The sequence below is a fragment of the Nothobranchius furzeri genome, chromosome 6 (genome assembly GCF_043380555.1).
Source record: "Nothobranchius furzeri strain GRZ-AD chromosome 6, NfurGRZ-RIMD1, whole genome shotgun sequence".
Taxonomy (NCBI): Eukaryota; Metazoa; Chordata; class Actinopteri; order Cyprinodontiformes; family Nothobranchiidae; genus Nothobranchius; species Nothobranchius furzeri.
The window spans coordinates 33,191,765-33,213,901 of record NC_091746.1 but is presented as its reverse complement, the minus strand read 5'-3'; the positions used below and the strand labels follow the sequence as shown (position 1 = coordinate 33,213,901).

At 43.0% G+C, this 22,137-nt stretch overlaps 1 protein-coding gene across 2 annotated transcripts; it reads left to right on the top strand.

Annotated features, from left to right (window-relative positions):
* The first annotated feature begins 1,620 nt into the window (after positions 1 to 1,620).
* casc3 (casc3 exon junction complex subunit) lies at positions 1,621 to 20,491 on the top strand. 2 transcript variants are annotated; one of them, XM_015966934.3, is made up of 12 exons: positions 1,621 to 1,846; positions 3,193 to 3,217; positions 3,305 to 3,360; positions 3,538 to 3,747; positions 5,760 to 5,908; positions 5,979 to 6,152; positions 12,900 to 13,777; positions 16,486 to 16,647; positions 17,152 to 17,250; positions 17,319 to 17,485; positions 17,608 to 17,817; positions 20,266 to 20,491. In XM_015966934.3, the coding sequence occupies exons 1-11, from the start codon at positions 1,664 to 1,666 to the stop codon at positions 17,752 to 17,754; spliced, it is 2,250 nt and encodes a 749-aa protein (XP_015822420.3). In that variant the 5' UTR covers positions 1,621 to 1,663; the 3' UTR covers positions 17,755 to 17,817; positions 20,266 to 20,491. The 2 variants fall into 2 exon arrangements, with proteins under 2 accessions (XP_015822420.3, XP_054603184.2); XM_054747209.2 differs by lacking the exon at positions 20,266 to 20,491 and adding an exon at positions 18,151 to 18,282.
* The last annotated feature ends 1,646 nt before the right edge of the window (positions 20,492 to 22,137 follow it).

Sequence of the window (22,137 nt, the reverse complement as noted above, 5' to 3'; positions counted from 1 at the left end):
ATGCCCCAATTCACACACTCATTCACACACACATTTACACACACATTTACATGCTGGTGGGGATGAGCTACAATGTAGCCACAGCTGCCTTGGAGCATTATCCCTTGTACTGCTTCGTTTTCACACGGAACAAGACCTCCCACACACATGCGCGTGCACCTGGCGCGCACACACACAGTCTGATGCGCAAAATACGGAATGCAGAAAATTAGCAAGGTGACAGATTGATACAGAATGTCATGCGTAAGTGACAATGTAAGTGTCCTGTCACTGTGACCCGATTGATCATGCGCCCTGGCTACTTGTACAAGGAAGATCTCTGTTTGGCTGACTGGTTAGCACGCATGACTTTCATCCGGGAGTCTGGGGATTGAATCCTGATCGGATCATTTTTTTAATATCCGCCACAGATCTCTCTGAAGAACTCAGCATTGACGGCTTCAGCAACGCTGTGCCACTGAGTGAATTTTCTCTTGTTTTACAAAAGCACTTCCTTTCATTTCTCCACCTCACCCACAGGTACCTGAATTTCTGCTTGTGAAAGAGCGCTTCCTTGATCTGCAGTCGTGATCGAAATGCTGCAACAGCTGGCTTATGTATATGCATAAGATTCACAAGGCACTTTGCATTGACTATTTATGGCAGTAAGTGGGCGTGGTGAGGGCGGGATGTGACTAAAATGCAGCTGAGAAACATTCTCATTATTCTCCAATTTATGAAGCGGAGATTGCGTGTAGCTGTGCGTACTCCATGTTTGATAGATCATAAACCTACTTGGCGTAAGTACATTTTTTTTTTGCTGAGCTTACGGTTTTAGTAAGGATTCTACGCAACGTTTGATAAATGAGACCCCTGGCCTTTTCTTCACCCTCTCTCTGTGCATAATTAAACAGAGGAAGAGTCTGGCAGGCCAGGCCAAGGGGCTTCTACCAGAAGTGAGCAAATCCTCATTGACTCCCATGTTAAAAATGCCATTTTCACAGCAGAAAAAAAAAACATGTTTACAGCCTGGTTAAAAAAATCACTTTAGGTTTAATAGATCTAGTTTACATTCATGACAACTCTGAGGGGGTGATTTTTTGTCACTCTTCTGTTTAAAGTGTAATTTAATGCTTAAAATTCTGAATAATTAATGAGCATCAGAGCCACGTGACTTCAGAGCACATGTTAATTGACAGTTCTGCATTCCTGACATTGCATAAAAGAGCCCCTTCTAGCCTGTAGTTTTATACATATTTTTAGCATACTTACCATAAAGACGACCCCCCCCCCCCCCCCCCCCCCACACACACACACACACACACACGCCACTATTTCAGTTTTTCAACTTACTTCCGATCTTTGGACGTTCTCTAGTTGGCATCTTCTTAGAAAATGAGGGCAACAATTTGATTCCCAGCAGTTTTTTGTAGGTTACATTGTTGATTTAACGTGCAGGTGTTCCAGATTATTCATACTTTTTTGTAACGGCTAATATGTGTAAAAATTGCTTTAGTTTATTCACGTACACGTTCAAATTAAAATAGTTATTACATCGTTGTTGTACTAATCATTTCCAGAGGGCGGCAGTAGACATCAAAGAGCTGGGAGAATTTGCTCTCCAAAAGAACACCATTACCCATAATGCGTTGCTTTTTCCGTTACTAACCATTCCAGTCCTAAGATGGCGGACCGGCGGCGAAGGAGGAGGCGCGCGTCTCAGGACAGCGAGGACGACGAGTCCGGTTCTGGTTCGGACAGCGGAAGGTCGGGTTCTCCCGTGACAAAGGCTCGAGGTCGAGATCCCGAACCAGTGGAGGTGACAGAGAGCCGGACCGAGGCGAAGAGCGACGTGGAGTCCGAGTGTGTGAGTAGCTACTCAGGCTAACTCCAGCAGCTAACGTTGGTCCGTCCATCACAAAGCTTGGAATTCGGGCTAAAAGTTCTGACTTATTCCGCTTCCAGAAAAACCTTAAGGCTCTCTAGAGGTACCATTAGGTTCGACGTGACTGTGGGTGATTAACTAGTTCATCAGTAAGGAGATGGGTTTTGTCGTTCATTCGTAGTTCGATGATCTGAGACGAAAAGGTGGCAGTTGAACCACATTTACTCGGGAACAAAATGTGACATAACACCGGCTCAGTCCCAACAGTCTCTCAGAACCGTTACTGGAGAATAGAGGATGGTTACCTGAGGTCCAAGTGGATTCTTCTGCCGAACCAAGAGCTAAAAGTCACCCTGATATTCGCCTGAGTCTGCGGCTCCACGCTGGACTTCAGACCCGTGGTGGTTCCATTACATCTAAAGACCCTGTTAGTTCTGATTAATCACAGATTAGCCCCAGTTGCACTAAGGGGCGTTACGACATAGATAAAATCTCGTAATCACAAATCAGAATACTCTGATTCAGAAGATGCGCGAGGCTGGATTCCCATGACTGAGTAGCTTCACCCAGGCAGTCATTGACCCTCACCCATCAGGGGACTGAGGGCTTGACATGTCTCAAGGCCTCAGTGTCCACTACATTTTATGTCATTGGGGTACCACCCTTTAGCTACAGGCCTTACTTGTTCATCTGCATTACACTTGGTTACATTAAGATAAAATGTGTCAAATGAATTATTTAGGGGTTGATTTCTAAATAATTGTTCGTGAGGACATTATCACTTCAAAATGTATTGGGGATAAACATGTTTTGATACCCAGGTCTCAACTAAAGAAGATTTTTACCATCAAGTAAAACGTGCTAACGAGAACACTTCTCGCTCTTTGTTAAATGAACTAGTGTCCTGATTAAAAAATATTTTCCATTATTGTCATCTGTGTTTGTATTTGAGCCAACAGTAATAAGGAGCCAAAGTCTCCTACTTGTTCGTTTGGTCCATGGGTCCCTGGAACAAATAAAAAAAGAATGCAAGTGAACGGGGCTTTAAAAGCTATGTTCTAATCTGCTTTGCAGTAAGCCCTGAATAACTTGTATGTTGTACTTGGAGTTAATTAAAAATGATTTGAGTTTCTTTCAACTGTCAGGTAATTTAAGATTTATTAGCTTGTTAAAATTCATAATTAAAATGATTACAAGTCAGACATCACATATGTCACTGTAAAATTATGAGGAACCTAGCATCCCCTTCACCAGGAAAGAGTCTATCCTGACACCTAAAGGCAGCCAGATTCTTCACGTTGTCATTTTGATCCTGTTTGTCATTGCAGGAGAGTGAAGATGGAGCCGGAGAAGGTAAGAGCCTCTCCTGGTTATCCAGCTCCACGTTAGATTTGTTGTTGGTGATTCCTGATTTTATGACTCTGGCTCTGTTTTGTTCAGCTGTCCTCTCAGATTATGACAGTGCTGATCCGGAGGAAAACCGCTCCCATTCAGAGGTAAATCCAGCCTAACACAACTCCCAGTTTCCTTCCCTCAGACAAGAACTGAGTCTGTTTTTGACTGTAGGATTGAAAAGACGTTCAGATTGGTCAAAGATCTGGCACAACAACCTAAGGATGCCAATTCAAAGACCAAACTGAAGAAGAGATGTTTCTGAAAAATTCTTTTTCCAGGGGGTAGAGGAGGAAGAGGAGGGTTACAGTGAAGAGGAAGCTCCAGCAGCAACCAGTGAGCCCAAACCTTCAGTTGCTGTCGACCCAAAACCGGAGGAGGTGGAAGAGGAAGAGAAGGCTGAGGAGGAAGCAGAAGGACACAGTAAGGAGGAGCCCAAGGGGGAGGACAAGGAAAACCTCACAGGAGAGAGGCAGAGTGGTGATGGACAGGTGAGACTCAGGAAATCCAGATGGATCTGGTCAGCAGGTTCTGATGCATAAACAGCTTTTTAGCTCTTTGTTGTCTTTTTGTCCATGTTCATTTGGCTCAGCTGCTCTGTTCCAGAGCTAGTCTGAGCTTCATTTGACATAATGGGAAGTTTTAAGAGGTGGTTATCATTTGGTTAAATTCTGATAAATTTCTGCACAATAAATAAAAAAATGGACCTATGTAAATTTTGTGTAATTATACATATTTCTGATATTTGTACAGCTTTGAGCAGCTGATATTAACTCATTCGCTGCCAGCTGTTTCCTGACCGATAAAGCCCTTCCCTGCCAGCGGTTTTTTTTTTGTGTGCCATTTTTACTGTTTTTTTAAGAGTCACAGAGCATTGCGCACTAGGATGATGATACCTCTTACAGCAGGAAGAATCCGTGCGTTTCGAGCTTTATCTGTTCTTTCATAATCCGTTATTGAATTGTGATCTGCAGAAGCTTTTCTGGTTCGCGCCACACTTTTTTTATTTTTTATTTATTTATTTATTTGTTTTACAGCAGTGGCCCAAAAGGACCTCCTAACACATGGATTTTCTGCTTCCTGGTCACTTGATGTGTGCCGTATGCAGATGAAGATTGGCTTTAGAGCTGAGATGTTTGTTCTCGCGGTGTGGGGACTCGTTCCTATGCCCACACAGTAAAAAAATGCAAATGGCAGTGAATGAGTTAAACTTGGCCAATTCCATCTTTTCTCTAAAGAACTGGAATCTACAGAATTATAGATGGCCCGATACAGGAATCTGTCTGATACTGTGTCCATCTAGCAGGACTCAGAAAATCCACTTTAGACGGCATTACGCTAAGTGTTACCAGGAGACAACGGCTAACTAAAAAAATGAATACAGTCAAAGTGGTTTTATTAGTGCTCCTCCGTGAGAGCAGGGGTGGGGTGGTTGCACATGTTCCGCTGCTGTTTCTCACCAGTATCAGCTGATGGAGGGCTCTAGTTTCATTGCGCCATTCGTGTCAGTGGACACAGTCAGGGAGGGGGGTGGAGCATGATGCTTAGTCTGGCGGCCCGCCAAGCAAAGCGCTGGGGGAAACCCTGGTGTAAAATTGTACTATAACAAGCTCAGTGAAACGGCAAAGTCACAAACAGTGATCTGCGTTATAGTGAGGAACCACTGCATGTATATTCTCTCATTAGGTGTAAGTTTCTTACCGGGCTGGCTCTTCTGCTGCATCAACTCCGAAATGTTTTGGTCTCAGATGTTCATTTAGAGAAATTGTATTTCCGTGCCATGCTAGATCGTTTTTGCATATCTTGCAGGTCACCCGTCTTTTCACGGCATCTAGAGTAAAGTGTTCCCATACTTTAGATGTTTTTGTTCTGGTTTTTTCTTCACTTTTATGGTTTCTGTTTTTCTCCTGTACCGTTTCATATTCCTCAGTGTGAGCATGCGCGTCAGCCATGTGTGTGGTACGTCATGAAAATCAAGGGTGCCTATTGGCTGATGCTTCTTCTGCTGCTCCACTGTTAGATCAGTGACTCATTACTGCCACACACTGGCTGCAAATTTAACAGCTTGTCTTAAAAATAGAAGACTTACAATAAAACGTGATTATAAAACAACTAGTCGAAGACTAAATAAGTTGTCAACTTTTCCAATAATTGATTATAGATTAGTTGTTTCAGCTCCCCTATACATACATATATATATATATATATATATATAGAGAGAGAGAGAGAGAGAGAGAGAGATAGTTATACATAGATATAAATAGATATAGAGATAGAGATATAGATAGATAGGTAGATATGTGTATATATATATATATATTTTTTTTAATTCTATTGCAAGTTTATATTTGTTTTTCCAGCTGCGAACCCAGCATTGAATCTTAACAGTCATCAAAAGGTATTACATTTCACTGTCAAACCTGGAGCTATCCGTTATAAGAATGTGTGAACTTTGGTAATGTTATTTCATGTTGAAGCAGAGTTATGGTAAAAACTTTTGCAGGAGTCCACCAATGGTCCAGAGACAAAGGCTGGAGGGAAACCAGGTCAGCAGCTTGATGATGATGAAGACAGGAAGAACCCTGCCTACATCCCAAGGAAGGGACTGTTTTTTGAGCATGATGTCCGCGGCCACACTCAGGAGGAAGAGAGGTGAGCTTATCTGGTACTGGTCCTATATCGGCTCTTTGGAGACCGGGTCTAACAAAATCTCTTCTTTCAGACCCAAAGGGCGAAATAGGAAGCTGTGGAAGGACGAGGGCCGCTGGGAACACGACAAGTTCAGGGAGGAGGAGCAGGCTCCAAAGAGCCGTGAGGAACTCATTGCTATTTACGGTTATGACATCCGGAATGGTGGCGGTTCTGGAGACCGAGCGTACAGACAGCGTAGACCCAGGTGAGTGCCGCTGTGCAGGTCTAACGGAAACCTATTGTAGGTTGACTTAAACCACTTTCACATCTGTATCAGTATGGCTGTGTCAGTTCGGGCTCGTACAGGGGGCTTTTGTTCTCGTATAGTTTCCAAGGACTTCTCAGAAATGCGGAAATTCCCGGGCATGTGGGCTCCTGGGCATGTGGGCAGTGTTAAAGACGCTTAAGAAAGTCAGTGGTTGCCTCCTCAATCAGGGTGTCCGCGGGGTTTTAAAAAGTATTAAAAAGTGATAAATAAAAATAGTCAAATTTAAGGCCATTAAAAGTGTTAAATTTGGTCTCAGAGGTATTATTTTTTCCAAGTTAGGTATTATTTTTTTCAGACTATCAGATGTCGTATTCTGAACATCGACATAGAAATATATTCCGAATGAAATGTTTTGAACGATTATAAAAATAAAACAAGCTGATTATTTGCTCCTCCCACTTGAGCTGCCCTGTTACAAATGAAGCGCTCCGTTGCCAACTTAGCAACTTTGATGCTATTTCTAGCAGCTTTTCAGACCCCCTTCTTGACTTTTTAAATCTTAAAAGTACCTAGCGAACACCTCAGAAACATCTCTGGTAACCCTTAGCTACTTTCTGGATAACTGTCGTCGACATTTCCTGCTGCAGGTTAGCTAAACACTCCGCCTGCGCTCCGGACCGTTCTTCAGGACATTAGGAAAGGGAATGATGTAGTGATGTGTCGGTCGCTAAAGAAACGGCTCTCAGAGTCGGCTCCCTGTTGGAGTAACCAGAGTGAGTGACACACACTGTACCCGCAGGCTCCTGAGCAACTAAAAACAGCTAAATGTGCGCATGCGGCGTGCTAAACACACATGCAGCTTGCCCCGATTGCTGTGAGTGGGGGTGGGGGGTGCAGCTGTGGTTGGGACAATTATTACATTAACTGATGGACCTGTAAATAAATAGTTTATAAATAAGGTAGAAATAAGTTCCTCAATCCTCACGCTGATAACTAATAACTAATCTCTCTGAGGACACGGTGCTAGTGCATGCTCCTACAGCACATTGACATGGCTAAATAAATGTTATGCAACATTTTGTGAACATCAATTTATTTGCATTTATTTGTTATAAATGCCACTGTATAATTCTTGCTGTCAGTATTTGCAAGATATTGGTATTTGGGTCTGTACTGGTTAGACTTAAATGAGTTAAACCAAGGTCTACAGCCCTTGGGTTATAAACTATGAGCTATGAGTATATTGGTCTTTTTATACTGGGAATCAGGAGTTCCTTTAGTGATCATCTTGTTTCTTGTTTATTTTTGCCCTGATTGTGCCCTGAGCAGTTTTATGACTGAATAAAAAAAAAAAATCAACATAAATTGAAAAATCGTCTTAAATAATCGAGATCTCAATTTCAGTCACAATAATCGTGATTATTGTTTTTGCCATAATCGAGCAGCCCTGCTTTAGCATATCCGGTCACATAATGATGACGTCATATTCAGTGGTTCTGCATCATTTCAGGCCTCGTGGTCAACTGTCTGAACCGCTGAACAGAAGTGCCTGGCTTATTTTCTAAGTAAAATAAATATGCGCAATACGTTGTCAACATCAGTGAGTCTCTAAGTCTATTCTTTTTGTATGTTATATATGTTAAAATATGTGTAAATAGGTCGCTGATTAACACTTGCAATTTAGTGTTGTGATGGTTTTAAAAAAATTCTGAAGGTAGTAAAAAAGGTATTAAAAAGTAGTAAATTTTACTTAAGGATTGCTGTATATACCCTGTTAATAAGCTAAACAAAAGTGAACATGAGCTGTGTTGCTTGTAGCATGGTGGATTGTTGCTTCATATTTTTGAAATGGTAATTATGATGTAATATTCCATATAAGTATGAGTTATCAATCTGATTGGTCTTTGAATATTTGATTTAATATTACCTTAGGTTCTTTGGACTATTCAGGGAGCACACACTTCATGTTAATTCAGACAGTCAAGTATATAGTTTATACAAATTAATATATTATTCCACAATAATATATTTCTAAACTAATGATTATACATGACAAATTATGAATGAAAGGATGGTTGTACAAGATAACAGACAATGAACAAAATTATGGAATGTAAGCTAGATGTTTGTAGCAAAACCTTATTAAGTATCTGAGAAATAATTGTGATGTTTGGGTTGTAAAATCAGTTTGACTGTATGGTTTAATAAGCTAGAGATTATTTGTAAACTCATCCTACGCCATTGTGCGGATCTACGAACCCTTTGTGTTGAAGGCCCTCGTGTGATTCAGGGGGTCAAGAGGTCGGTATAGACACTGCCGGTAGAGTGGACCTCAGGGTAATGGAACCCATAGTTCAACTCCGAGCACGACCCGTCTGCTCTGAGGTACCTTCCAGGTGACGGCAGGAATCTGGCGTATCTATTTAGCATCTGGTACACTTGCAAGTGTTGCAGAGAGGCTTTGAGTTTGAGTCAGAAGAGAGGGTGGTTCCAAATGCTTGCTCACCCGGCCTGAACCGGGAGGCGGCAGAGAACTGACTAGCCCAGGAAGTGATCTCTATTTTTATTAATTGTTGTTGACAAATTTGTACAAATCATAATTTGACAAGTTTAAAAGGTGTTACCAAAAATACCTCAGGAGATCCCTCAGATACTTAGAGAGGTAATTTCTTAGTGTGAAGTGACAACGTTAAACAGATTATGGGAAGCACAAATGTTAAATATTAATAATATTAGAGGTGTGACTATGTTGATCAATTAAATTCTTAAAATCAACAAATACTAATCTGGTGTAATTTAAGATCTGAAATAAATTATTACAGGAAAACTAAATATTCATTTTAACCCATCATGCATTAATGTAAAGTGTAGGACACATTATTCAAACAACAAATTATAGACTATAAACAATATTGTCTACATTATTGAGACCAAAATAACCATGTATGTAATGTTAATATATCATAATTATGCAAGTACACCCTTTAGAATACAGCAATTAAACATTGGACTGTCCAGAACTAAAACTTCTAAATAAATGGGGCTGCATGGTGGCGCAGTGGTTAGCACTGTTGCCTCGCAGCACGGAGGTCGCAGGTTTGAAACTCGGCTGTGGCCTTTCTGCGTGGAGTTGCGTGTTCTCCCCATGCATGCGTGGGTTTCCTTCGGGTACTCCGGTTTCCCCCACAGTTCACAACATGCCTTATAGGTTATAAATTGTAAGTCGCTTTGGATAAAAGCGTCTGCTAAATGAATAAACATAAATAAAACAAACAACATTTTTAAAAAAGAACTCTCATCTGTTAAAAAATTTTGCACCAAAAATAAAATGGACTGCGTCTTTCCAAAACACTAAATATAACGGCCCATCCAGTGTCAACAACCAAAACTGCACTTCAGTAATGATAAATGTTAATAATAGAGTTGTACATTTCCTAACCTCGATATATTGAGGCTGGAAAATTTGAGTTTATTTTCATTTATCGTACGGTTAATTCATTTACCGTAATTTCCGGACTATAGAGCGCACCTCAATATAAACCGCACCAAAAAAAAAAAGGTTTTCTACACACACACGCCACACTCAAATACAAGCCGCGGCGCAGCAGCCACATGCAGGTCTCCGGCGCATGCATGGCCATACCATAAGATAATTAGACAGAAAGATGCTACACGGAGGTATTTCGTTGTTGTTTTAATTCAACAAAATGAATTTTAAACACAGGTGAACGTGCCTAGTCTGGCCTGCCAGACTCCTCCTCTGTTTATTTCTGCACAAAGAGTCTGGGAACTCTCCTATTCAAATAACCCCACCCTGTGAGAATTCTAACCGAGCCAATCAGCGCTGATTATCGTACGTCACACACTCTACGCAGAGTTTGTCATAAACATGGTGACTGAAGTGGAGTTCGCTGCGGTTCTTTCCTTTGTTCTAAATGACTTGAACATGTCTTTAAAACCACAACAAGCAGACGCGCTAAAAGCCTTTCTTCTAAACAAAGATGTTTGCGCTGTCGCCATACTCCATTTTTACTACAGCTAAAAAAAACTGCAGCGTCGCGGACGTCACACACGGCGGTGCTCAGTTTCTCATAAACAACGCAGACATCAGCGGAGTTTGCTGCGACTCTTTCCTCTGTTCTAAATGACTCAAATGTCTTTAAAACCACAAGTAGAAGTGCTAAAAGCATTTCTTCTATTAAAAAAAAAAAAAGATGTTTGCGCCGTTGCCAGACGCTATTTTTTTTACTACAACTAGAAATCTACCGCGTTGTGCGGCACAGTCGGGATTTCTGTCTTTTTTCTGATTGGTCATTTTTGAGCTGCCTAGTTCCGCCCCTCAAGTGCCTCTCTGCCTGTGAGTTACCAGACTCATTCTCTGTGCAGAATTAAACAGAGGACGAGTCTGGCAGGCCAGGCTAGAACGTGCCTGCAAGTTTAGAAAAGAAAACAGCAATGATAGCATTCATATTTCTGGATGGTTATAAAATAAAAACAGAACTGACATGTTATTACCGGTGATTTGCATGCATGTTTAGACGAAAAGAACAGTGCTGACACGGCATTAATAAGCCCTGGATGATTACAGGGTATCCGCGGGTCCTTAAAAAGTCTTAAGTCTTAAATTTTCTTTCCCAAATTTAAGGCTTTGAAAATCCTTAAAAATGACAAATAATCCTTAAATACAGTTTCCAAAGGTCTTAAATTACCAAAGTCCCAATAAACAAGATTCTTCTATTTCTATAAAACTTTCGTGAATTTCTAGTGTTCGGCATTTTTTGTGTATGATATTGGCATAAGCGGAACCGTGCACATTCAGTTGGTTGTGAAAGGGGACTATTTTAAGATGAGCACGTTAGCTGGTTAAGCTAGTGGGAGCTTGCGCCATGGGGAGCAAGTTTAATGGTAACTGGATGGCTAATCCCACATTTGCGACGTGGTTAGCACCGGTTCCAGGCAATAGCTGGAAATTATAGTTTAAATTTAATTTAAAAAAATAGCTTAAATTTTGTCAAAGTGGCCTTCAAAAAGGTCTTAAAAAGTCTTAAATTTGGCTCCCTTAAACCTGCAGTTACCCTGTGATTAGAAAATAAAAACTGCACACAAAACATGCCTGGTTAGTAAATAAAACACACTTGCCTGCCAGAAAAAGTCATTCGCTCTCGTCTTCCTCTTACGCACTATTAAAGTCCTCTTCTTCAGTGTCGGAGTTGAACAGCCTCAGAAGAGCTTTGTCACATACCTTTTCTGTGGTGATGTCAGTGTCGCTGTCCGTGTTGCTGTCATCATCCCCGGGTGAAGCTGGCTTGAATGAGTTCTTCCCGCTGCCGTCTCCAGCGCCGAACCATGGATTCAATTCATGCCAAGCTTACGTGCTTCAGCACTGTTTCCCTCCTTTACTGCCAGATCGATGGCCTTCAACTTAATGCGGCATCATATGATCTCATACGTGTAGTTACCATGATGAGCGGGGATGGATTTGAAAAAAATTCTTCGTCGTGCCGGCTGCTTGCAAGTGCTAAATTAAAATGAGCACTTTCTTCAGTTTCTACTTTTGACTTCCACCTGTTTCACTTTCTGCTAAAGCGCCCCCTGGCAGGTGAAGGAAAATCTTCAGTAAAGCCGCACCTCATTATAAGCCGCATAGTTCAAAGCGTGGGAAAACAGTAGCGGCTTATAGTCCGGAAAATACGGTATTATCATTTCAGCCCTACTGGAGGACACATGATGAACATGATTTGTTAAAAATATTGGCTCAAGTTCATTTCTTCATATCGGCACCATGGTGTCAGATTGACCTCTATGAAGAAGTTTGGTCTGTAAGTTAAAAGTTAACTTCTGGTAATTTATGATGAAAAACTTCGCCATTCGGTATGCTGCATGCTTTTGGAGACTCTGAATCGTGCATGAGGGAATCCCATGCTGGCTGATTCTACTCGCTAGTCGTAGGGGGTTGGTGTGAATTTCAGTCAGTCAGTCCGTAGTGTCACCACGGTCCCAGCCGGGCCTCAGAGTAAGAGGTCTGAAAAGAAAGTCACCGCAGAACGGAAAATGCACATATGACCCAGATGTGAAAGCCTCATTAGTGTTCAACTGGGACATGTTTCTGTTACTGCAGCATTCCTAATGTGGGTTTCCATGGTAACTAGTCATAATTAGAGTTCGGCATCATTTTAATTTGAACAATTCCAATTCAAATTCCTCATTGTGATTCCGGTTCCCATCGATTGCGATTCTTTCATGACCACAGGTCCTACTTGATGAAATAATCTTAACTCCAACATGGATTTTAATTCTATGAACGATAACATAACCTTCATTTAGACAAAAACACATTTTTGAGAAAGAAAAAAGGGACTTGCAGCTAAATCAGCGTGTTTGTTTCTGACCAGAAAAAAACTGAGGATTCGGTGCTGCACACGGCTCTTTGCAGGCAGCAGAGTAGGAGCAATGGACAGCTGGTGTGATCAGCTCTGAAAAGCATTAATCAGAATTTGCAGATCACGTTTATTTTTCACGGAGATCTGCCGCAGATTCCTCTTCCTGTCGGCATACTAGGAACCGAAATAAAAAAAACTTTGAATGATTCTGGGAAGAACTGACAGTTGGTCCCAGTTCCAGTCGATGCTCGATGCCCAACCCTAGTCGTAATGAACCTGCAAGGGGTGTCAGAGCTAGAACCCTTTTAACAGAGATGAAGGTTTTCTGCTCTGTTGGGTAAAACAGTTATTTGTGTCTCTGCAGACAGAGTTTGTCTCCCAACAAGGACAAACGGTGGAGAGACGGAGGAGGACCGCGGCCGGCCCGATCCTGGCAGAACCGAGAAGGAGCTGCTCCAACTTCTTCCGCCCCGCCTTCCTCTTCTGCATTTCCTCCTCTTTCTGCTGGTCAGCGCAGCAGCAACCCTGCCAGACTGTCCACCTCCCGCAACAGGCCTCCCCACCAGAATCAGACACACTCTTCATCCCAGTTGGAGTTCAGGAGTTCTGAATCATCTCAGGCTCATGCCAGAGAGCGTCTTGGTCCCAAAGCCCAGTCTGAGCCTGCAGGAGAGAGGGGTTTAGCCAGCAAGGTTGGGCGGGGTCCTGTAGGAAGAGGAGGCTCTGCTGTGGTCATTGAGGATGTTTCTGTCAGCCAAGAGGGCGCAGGAGATGAGGACCTGAGCTCAGTGTCTGCAGCAACAGCTGCTTCCCCGCAGGCAGGTACATACCGGTCACCCAGGCGGCAGATGCAGGACCAACGAGGCATCACAGACAGATCTGCATCTGGATTTACTTCATCTACATCTGACCCAGCGTTACAGTCAGCAACAGCCAATCAGGAGGCATCTCCTCCCACTGAACGGCAGGTGGAGCGCAAATCATACTCACTGGCTCGCAGGACTCGCTCACGACCCTCGGACCTGGGCAGCAAGCAAACCTCCGTGGAGGAGTCCACATCTGGTGGGAACACCTCCTCCCCCAGCAGTGGGGGAGGAAAGAGCTGGACAGGAGGGGGAGATGGGTCGAATCAGGCAGCAGAGGCAGGGCTGGCGGAGCTGGACCAAGACGTGGCTCGACTCAATCTGACCCGGCAGAACTGGAGTCAGAGTCCGACATCGTACATGCGCACAGAAATGAGAGGTAAGTTCTGTTTTTATCTGGAATAGTGCTGCAACTAACGACTATCTTAATAGTCGACTAGTCACCGACTATTGAAACGATTAGTCGACTAATCAGATAATTATAAAATTTTTCTTAAATTTAGCATGAGATTGTTTTAATTATGTGAAAAATGATAATAAACACAAGAAAGATGGGTACTTCAATGGAAAATGCATATTTTACTGAACTTTGCTGCTGACAGGCCAATTCATACTAAAAGTAAATAAAAAGGCCCTGTCTAACACCAATTAGGCACAGTGCTCAGTCAGTATAGACATAAATGCATAAATAATATTAAAATACTTTTGTCAGGCATAACATTAAATCTCTTTTTAAAAGCGAAAATACGTTTAAAAAATGTATAGTAAGCATCCAAAACAAAACGTATGGGCTTTCGTGTTATTTAAATCTTACCGAGGTGAGTCGGACTCGGTTTCATTCAACTGTCCGACGTGCTTTCTCTTTAAGTGTTCATGCATCTTCGAGGTGCTGCCGTGTTACGCAAGGACTGCTTTGCAAATAATGCAGGAGGTAATCTTTTTATTAGCCGAATCCAGGCTAGAATGCTCCCAAACTTTAGATGTTTTGGTACGCGTAGCTGCTGTGTTGGACGCCACCATTTCTGTTCATTGACGCTCAGCAGAGAAGCTATTGCATCTGTGCGACTCGGCAGAGATTGTAATGAAGTGAGATGCGCCACTCGGTCGGAAAAAACACGTCTGGCGACAACGTCGACCAATCGTTGCGGGCCTAATCTGGAATGTCCAAAACATTCAGTTTTCTGAAGCAACAAACCCCAACGCTGTCAGATTTAATGACCAACTATATAACTTTTTATATATAATATATTTTTAAACCATTTTCTTGAGCCAGCATGTGTTAAAATGACCCTTCACAGGGTGAATGAAGTCACTCATCCCCTCCGCTTCTTGTGGGCAGAATACCACATTTACAACTTGAGCCTCTCTAGACCGCTGCCTTGACGTCTCACAAAATAATGTAACTGACGAGAAGCAGAAACTCTTCATGGCAGAGCCTGGAAAAAAGAAAAAAAAAATTGATCTGGAAAGATCGCCCAACCACAATAGGAGTCAAACAAGAGTCTACATCAGAGTTTTCTAAATCACGAGCGCTCAAAGAACTCATATTGGATTCAGACCTAACGATCATTCTATTGCGCTTGTGAGTACAACTCTGTTTAGATTGTGCACGTTTTAACTTTGCCCAGTTTTGTGATTATTTCTACACGTTTGTCAGGCGTTAGTAACATCACATCTCGTTCCGTCACTGATCATGCAGTCACTCTACAGCCAACTTAAGCTCTGTGAAACACACATTGACACTGTCTCATCTTTACCCAGGCCCCAATGGATCATCAGTGCACCGTGCTGCTGGCATTTCAAGCTAAAAAAACAAAAACAAAGTCGTCTAACAGTTTGCCGGGCAAATCGGCCGGTCTTCTTGGCTAGTCGCTCATCACTTCTAGAGTAACGTGTTTATCACCCAGTGCTCTTACTTCCATGTTTGGGTTTGCTGACATGCTACAGCCTTTCCCTGTGGTCACATGATTCCTCCACTCAGGAGCTGTCTTCAGTGTTGATCATGTGATTTACCAAAAACTCTGTTAGTCAATAGCACAATGGCTAGCTGGCGTGTCTGGTGATGGAGTAGGGCTGAACTTTTATCTAGAGAGGTGCTTTATAAAAAAACATGTTCTTGTTCTGCTCCAAAAACGCAAGGAGGAAATCTGAAGGTAGAAATAACTTTCAAATGTATTAAATAACAAAAATGCACAGTTTTCCCTGCATTACCAAGGCAGGCTGGCTGCACGTTTTTCTAAGCCATCTGATAGTTTTTCCTCACTAAAACTCCGCTATAAAGCCTAGCGTATGCTGCGGTCAGCTCCGTGAGAGAGACACGCATTGACACGTTAGCTTGTCTGAACTAACGTGTGCCATCAGAAAAATTCTAACAGTTTTTAAAAGAGAAGTTGAACTTTCAAGTCAACTAAAGTGCACAACTCTGCACTCGCGCTGAAGAAGCATAAACCATCGGCTCATGTGGGAGGAGTCTCTCGCCCTCACTCACATAGAGTCTCTCTCTCTCCCTCCCTCTCCCTCACTCACCTATGGTGCCATTATCGGCTCTAGCAGTGCTGTGTGGAAAAATAAAATGGGGAAAATGACCTAAATGTGCAGCTGTGGAACTGGGCTTGACTCCTCCCCCGCGCTGGCTGTTTTTGGTAACACGGGGGAAACCACGTAGGAAAAAAAAAAGTTGACACAACAGATCCTGGATCAGTCAGGACTGCTTTTACAACAGTTGCTTAAAATGTACGCTAAAGGGTGTTAAATGACACTTAAGCTAGTATGCCTTTAATTCCATCAGTGGAACTAGTTCAAGAACAAGAACCAGGTGAAGTTCTGGTTGTCTACCAGGAATATAAACAAGTGAACCAAGCTGTCAGCTGGTTTAAAGCTCAGATTCCAAATGAAAGACTGGAATCGTAAATCTGATCCTGATCCATGTGAATGTCCGATAGCAGGGTTTGTATTTGTTCATTTATTTATTTTTATAAAACCTGATCTTAAACATCACTCATTTAGAACCTTCTGGTCTCACGTTGTAATGTAGACCGATTAGCTTGTGGTTAGAAGCCACCCTTCCATATGACTGTTTGTCTGCAGGTCCGCTGCACATGGCTGGGTCGCCTCAGTTCCCTAACATGGAAGAGATGGGCGTAAGCTCCAGCCGGGCTAAGCGCTACTCGTCTCAACGTCAGAGAGCTGTTCCAGAACCGGCACCAGCCATGCATCTAGGAGTGATGGAGGGACACTACTACGAGCCCAGTAAGATCCACACCAGAAAGCAGGAGCTGTAGCAGAAATGTTCTTTATAATTCTGTCCATATAACTGAGTCATCTGTGCTTTCTGTCACTGATGGTTCTGACTCCGGCTCAGATGTTTTAGTTTGTGTGAAGCTACAAGGTGGACTTAGTCAGGTCTGAGCTAGTTTCGGAGCCTCAATCCAAATCAAATTGGTTTTCTCTGAGTGAATCGTTTTGATTTAGTCTGAACCCTGTTTTAGACCATCAGACCTCAGGCTGAGTGTAGGGCTGCTGCAGACTCATAGTGATTCAGACAGGAACAAGTGGAGTTGATCAGCTGCATAGTGATATTAAACCGTAGCATCAAAGGGTTCAAGATCTGATGCGATTTGTAGTCGACATAAACCGGGTCACTGTGTACTTCTGCAGGATAAAGTTTAATAGCTCTGAATTTTATTTATTTGTGAATAGAAACCAGAAACAGCTGCTCGGCTTCATCTGAATCACCTCCTTTGTCTCTCTCAGTGTCGTACCAGGGACCAATCTACACTCACAGTGATGGTGCTGCCTCCATCCCACCACAAGGCATGCTGGTCCAGCCTGACATGCACATCCCTCATCCTGGTCAGTATCTTCAAATTGACATTTCCAAAGTGTTGGGGTCAAACACTCATCCTGATGACTCTCTGCAGGTCTCCATCCCCACCAATCAGCAGGCCCCATCGCTAACCCAGCTCTCTTCGGAGGCCCCCCTGTTTCGCTGTCTCCAGGGCAACCACAGCAACTGCTGCCACCACCATTTTATCCTCCACCAGGGGTCATGACCTTCCCCTACCCTACCATTTACCCAACCCCTCAGGTAAACCCTCATCTGAATGCATCTGTATCGCTGCAAAAACATAGGTTTAACTCTTGAGTGTCTGCTTCATGTTGCTGTGTGTGTGTGTGTGTGTGTGTGTGTACACGTGTGTATGTGTTCAGGGTCAGGCACAGGTGACCTATGGTGGCGTGACATATTACGACACGATGCAGCAGCAGGCACAGCCCAAACCTTCTCCTCCCCGCCGCACCTCTCAGCCTGTCACAGTCAAGCCCCCCCCTCCAGAGGTGCCCTTTGCCTCAGAGTGACTCCGCCCCCTCACCTCTACCACACCAACCAGACTCAGCCCCTACCTGGCCTGATGACTACAGGTGAGTTCAGGCTCCATCTGCTGCAGCATTACATGATGGGAAATGATCTTCTCTTTAGAAGGGGGGGGGGGGGGGGGATGATGAAGAACAAGAGTCTGCTTCTAGACCTGCAGAAAAGGGACACACAACAATACAACAGGAGCAAGCTATGACTGTGTCATTGTGATGAAGAAATATAAAATCAACATTGTTTTACTGAACAATCACGATAATAAATCGCAGTGCATTTAGTGCCAACCACAGCCTTAAGACATGTGTTGAACGTGCCCAAGTCCATACTTGTGAGAGCACCATGTGAGCACCTGTGTGTTTACACACACTTGTATATGTAAGGTTTCTTTATAGGAGCGTCCAATAGAGAGAGTGAGGGGCCACAGATCTGCCCCCCAAAGATGTGTAGGAGATGGAGGGAGCTCCACGTCCCAGAGATCCAGGAGCTGCCCCAGAGCACAGGGACCCCAAGGAGACTGACCAGAAAAGCCCCCGCCCCCCTCGAGATGCGCAGAGGATTGCCCCGGGGGGCCACAACCAGCAGCCGGCATAGTCCCGGGAGATATCAGCGGCAAGCCGTCAGGCCCACCCCAGCGACATGGGACCCAGGGACGACCACCCCCGCCGGGGACCCAGCAGAGCCCTGGGACCCAGATCCCACCAGGCAGCCACCGGGATTGATCAGGCAGACGCCAAAAATCTTAAACCCCCTGACCCGGGAGCCACGAACAGTCAGGCAGACCAAGGCACCGCACTCTGCACCAGGTGTGGCAGGGGGAGGGGAGACAAATATGTAAATCATCAAAATAAGTCCCGGGAGAAGGGAGGAGTCAAAGGCCCCACCTGACATATACAGTCATACACAGTCCCACACTCCCTCCCTCATGCACATACAACCAAAGACTTAGAAAAAAGCACGCCGGACACCCACTCATGCTCCCCATACACACCCTATTCACTCTGGTCCCGGTACTGCTGCACATGGGGCACAACCATTACCGGTTCCCAGAGTTCGACCCTTTCTGCTGGGGTGCTGATTCTCTGGTTAATAATAGGGGTGTGTAATCTTAGGTACCTTTTCATTTGATTTCGATTCAGGGTCCTTTGATTTGTTTATCATGGTTACCACGGTTACCACTCGATGCATTTTGTCTCAGTACTTACATCACAGCTTTTTGATACTATCAGATTAATTCAGCACTTGTTAATTCAAATTACCTTTTACTCCACTATATTTATGAAGGACTGAACAGGTTTGCATGAAATCTACAGGACAGACATAAATAATGAAAATAAAAGTAAACGTGTCAGTTTTGTCTTTTTAAACCAAATCAGCTGAGAGTCGCAAACCAGAGCGATGCAGAGATGCAGAGCTTCTGGTCATTAGGTGAAAACACATAGTTTTATTTTAGTTTTACACAACTTTCCTTTAACCCTCCTGATGAGTAAATCTCACACTCAGTGGCTGAAGCTAATAAAAAAGCTTCCGCCATTGCAGTTTTGTTTTTTCCCCTGGCCCGTCAGACTAAAGCGTCTGGGCATTCCTACCACGCTTTGCAGCTGTCCTTCAGCATTACTATCGATTATGAACGTAACGTTTATGAATCCATTTTGAGTGGGCACAGGTCACATTGCAATGCATGGATTAAATGGTGAATCGGCTCACCACTAGTTCACGTGTGTAATTGTGACGAGCAGCAGCCTCAGTCAGCAGAAAGTTTTTCATATTTCTTCTGATTTGGTGTCCATGATGGAATCATTTATGTGATGCACAGACACCTTTAGCATGGATCAAATGTTTCTTTAACATTGGATCGACCAAGTAGAAAATCTATCTGCCTTAACCCTTTGATGCATGAATTATGAAATCTTCAACCATGATTTTTTAAACAATTTTTTTCATTCATTTTTAGGTGCGAATGAAACAAATTTCAACAAATATCTTTTGTAATGTTTTGTTAATTTACAAATACTTTATTACATGTCCAGCTCAGTGGACAGCGTGCATTCTGAACATGAAATATGTTGGCTTGACTTACTGAAGTCCAAAGGGAGGGGCTCACATGCAATAAAGTCTTCAACAGCTGTGCTTAATAGCAAAAATAAATAAAAAACAATTTTGAATACCTGTCCACTGTAGTGACCATTATGCATCAAAGGGTTAATCTGTTTAATCCAGAGCTGTCTGGTTCTGATCTGATGCTGACCCGGGTCAGCTCTGGTTCTTTTCTGATTCTGGTTTGTTTCTTTTCTGGTTCCACTTTTAGTCTGGCATTAGATCTGATTCCAACCTGGTTCGAATCCTTTTGTGATTAGGTTCTAGTAGGTGCTGGTCTGGTTCTGGTCCACTTCTGATTCAATTCTGATCTAGCATTTGTTTGGTTCTGGTTTGTGCCAGACAGAAAACCCAGATTTCCTTTTGTTCAATAGACATGTTTACTTTCTGTTTGTCTTCAGATTGGTCTATTTGTAGGAGCAGGGTGGGAGTGTCGGAGAGGAGCAGCGGTCCCAAACAGTAAACAGAACCAGTACTGAGGAGGGGGGCAGACGAAGGTGCAGATGGCCCCACAGCATCGCAACTGGACCTGGATTTTTGTTTTTCCCTTCCTTTGGTCTCATCCCTGAAACTGCCATCTCCTGCCGGGTCTCAAGTCTCAGATGGATCAGACCCTCAGCTGTTGATCTTCTCGGTGGCGATGTCTCAGTTAACATCTGTTAGTGGTTCCTGTTCAGTTTGTCTTTGAGTTGGGTGGATCAACGGTTAGACAGTCGGCAGGAGTCAACAGCTCCACAGGAACAGGTAGCTGGAACCAGTACCAGGACGTTAACTGGATGAAACGGAATGCAGGGGTTCTGTGGATTCAGCCACTTGGAACAGTTACGTCCATCTTTATCAGGTCATCTGTGTTCCTGGATTCATCTGATTATATTAACGTTTTCCTGTTTTACCTTTGGGGTCTGTGTCAACATTCAAACTTTCTAATCCAATCCCTGATTTTATTTCGTTACCATAACGACCAATAAGTGAGATTCAATAAGTGAGATTCTGGATCCGAACGGATCTGAGATCTGGAGTTGTCTTTAGATTTATGAACATGGTTTCAGTCACTGCTTTACCAAGAAGATTCCACAGAAACCAGCTGTTAGTACAGCTGTTGTCTTTGATTGAAGAGGGGATTAATGTTGCTGTAAATAGAAATCTAAAGGTGTAAATAGAAGCTTGGAGAGACAAAGTGATAAACATATTAACAGCTTCAGATAAATATATCGTCTGCAGGGACCTGGAATGTTAACGACTGATGAATATAATATGTAGAAGTACAGAAAATACTTAGGAGGCTTTCATTGGTTGTTAATTATACAGTTTTTCATTTGAAACTTTTTATTTTTGGTAGTTAAAGCTGCAGCAGTATCTGTTTTCATTTATTGAACATTCAGACCGGACCCCTAAAACAAACCTTTTATTTGTCCAGCAGGAATCTTACAGATTTGACGGTTTTCAGAAATGTCCTTCTGTTTTTAGTTTCTTTTGAACTTCCTGTGAAATGTCTATGGTCTGATGTCAAATTAAAGTGTCTTCTGTCAGAAACTAGTCATCTGTCTTTTCTATTAACAGAAGAAAAAGATGGTAGGTCATGTGACTTATTATTGCAGTCAGATAGCTGTCTTCATTAAAACTTCTCCCATCTGATGTACAGAAACTCCCGAGTACAAACCTCTTCATGGACTCCCGCTGTGGTGTTCTGGCTCAAAACTCCTTTCTTCTTTCACAATGTTCTTATTGATATTTGCTGCATTGGTTCCAATCAGCTGTTAAATCTCACAAATTCTTTTGTGTCAGTCTGGTTTCCATGGAAAAATTGCCAAGCATCCTTTAGTTTTTCATTGACAGTCCATCAGGCTGGAGAAGAACAGTTAGCCGATGCACAGAAACAATGAGTCAAGTTCACATTAAAACATTTGATTTTATTTCTACAAGCTGCATGTGACCCAAATACCAGAGAGCTGTAAACCACAAGCAGACACTCAAATGCTGTTTAAAACCTCAGACTTATTAGCCTGGACACTACTCTTGAGTAGTGATGGATTTTAGCATTTACCTCTACTTTTGGTCTTTACATTTTGTTCTTTACCAAGAGTATGCTGCTCATCAATGCTGCTTTATTAATATTTACAAGCTGCAGGGGGCAGGCTTATGTAAACTAGTGGCCAATCAGCTTACATGCAGCCTCATACCCAGCAGCTGGATTTATTCAAATGAACAAAACCTTTTCCTGCTTATGAGCACATTTGACCTCCTGATGTAACTTGACAGCAGCTTTAGTTAAT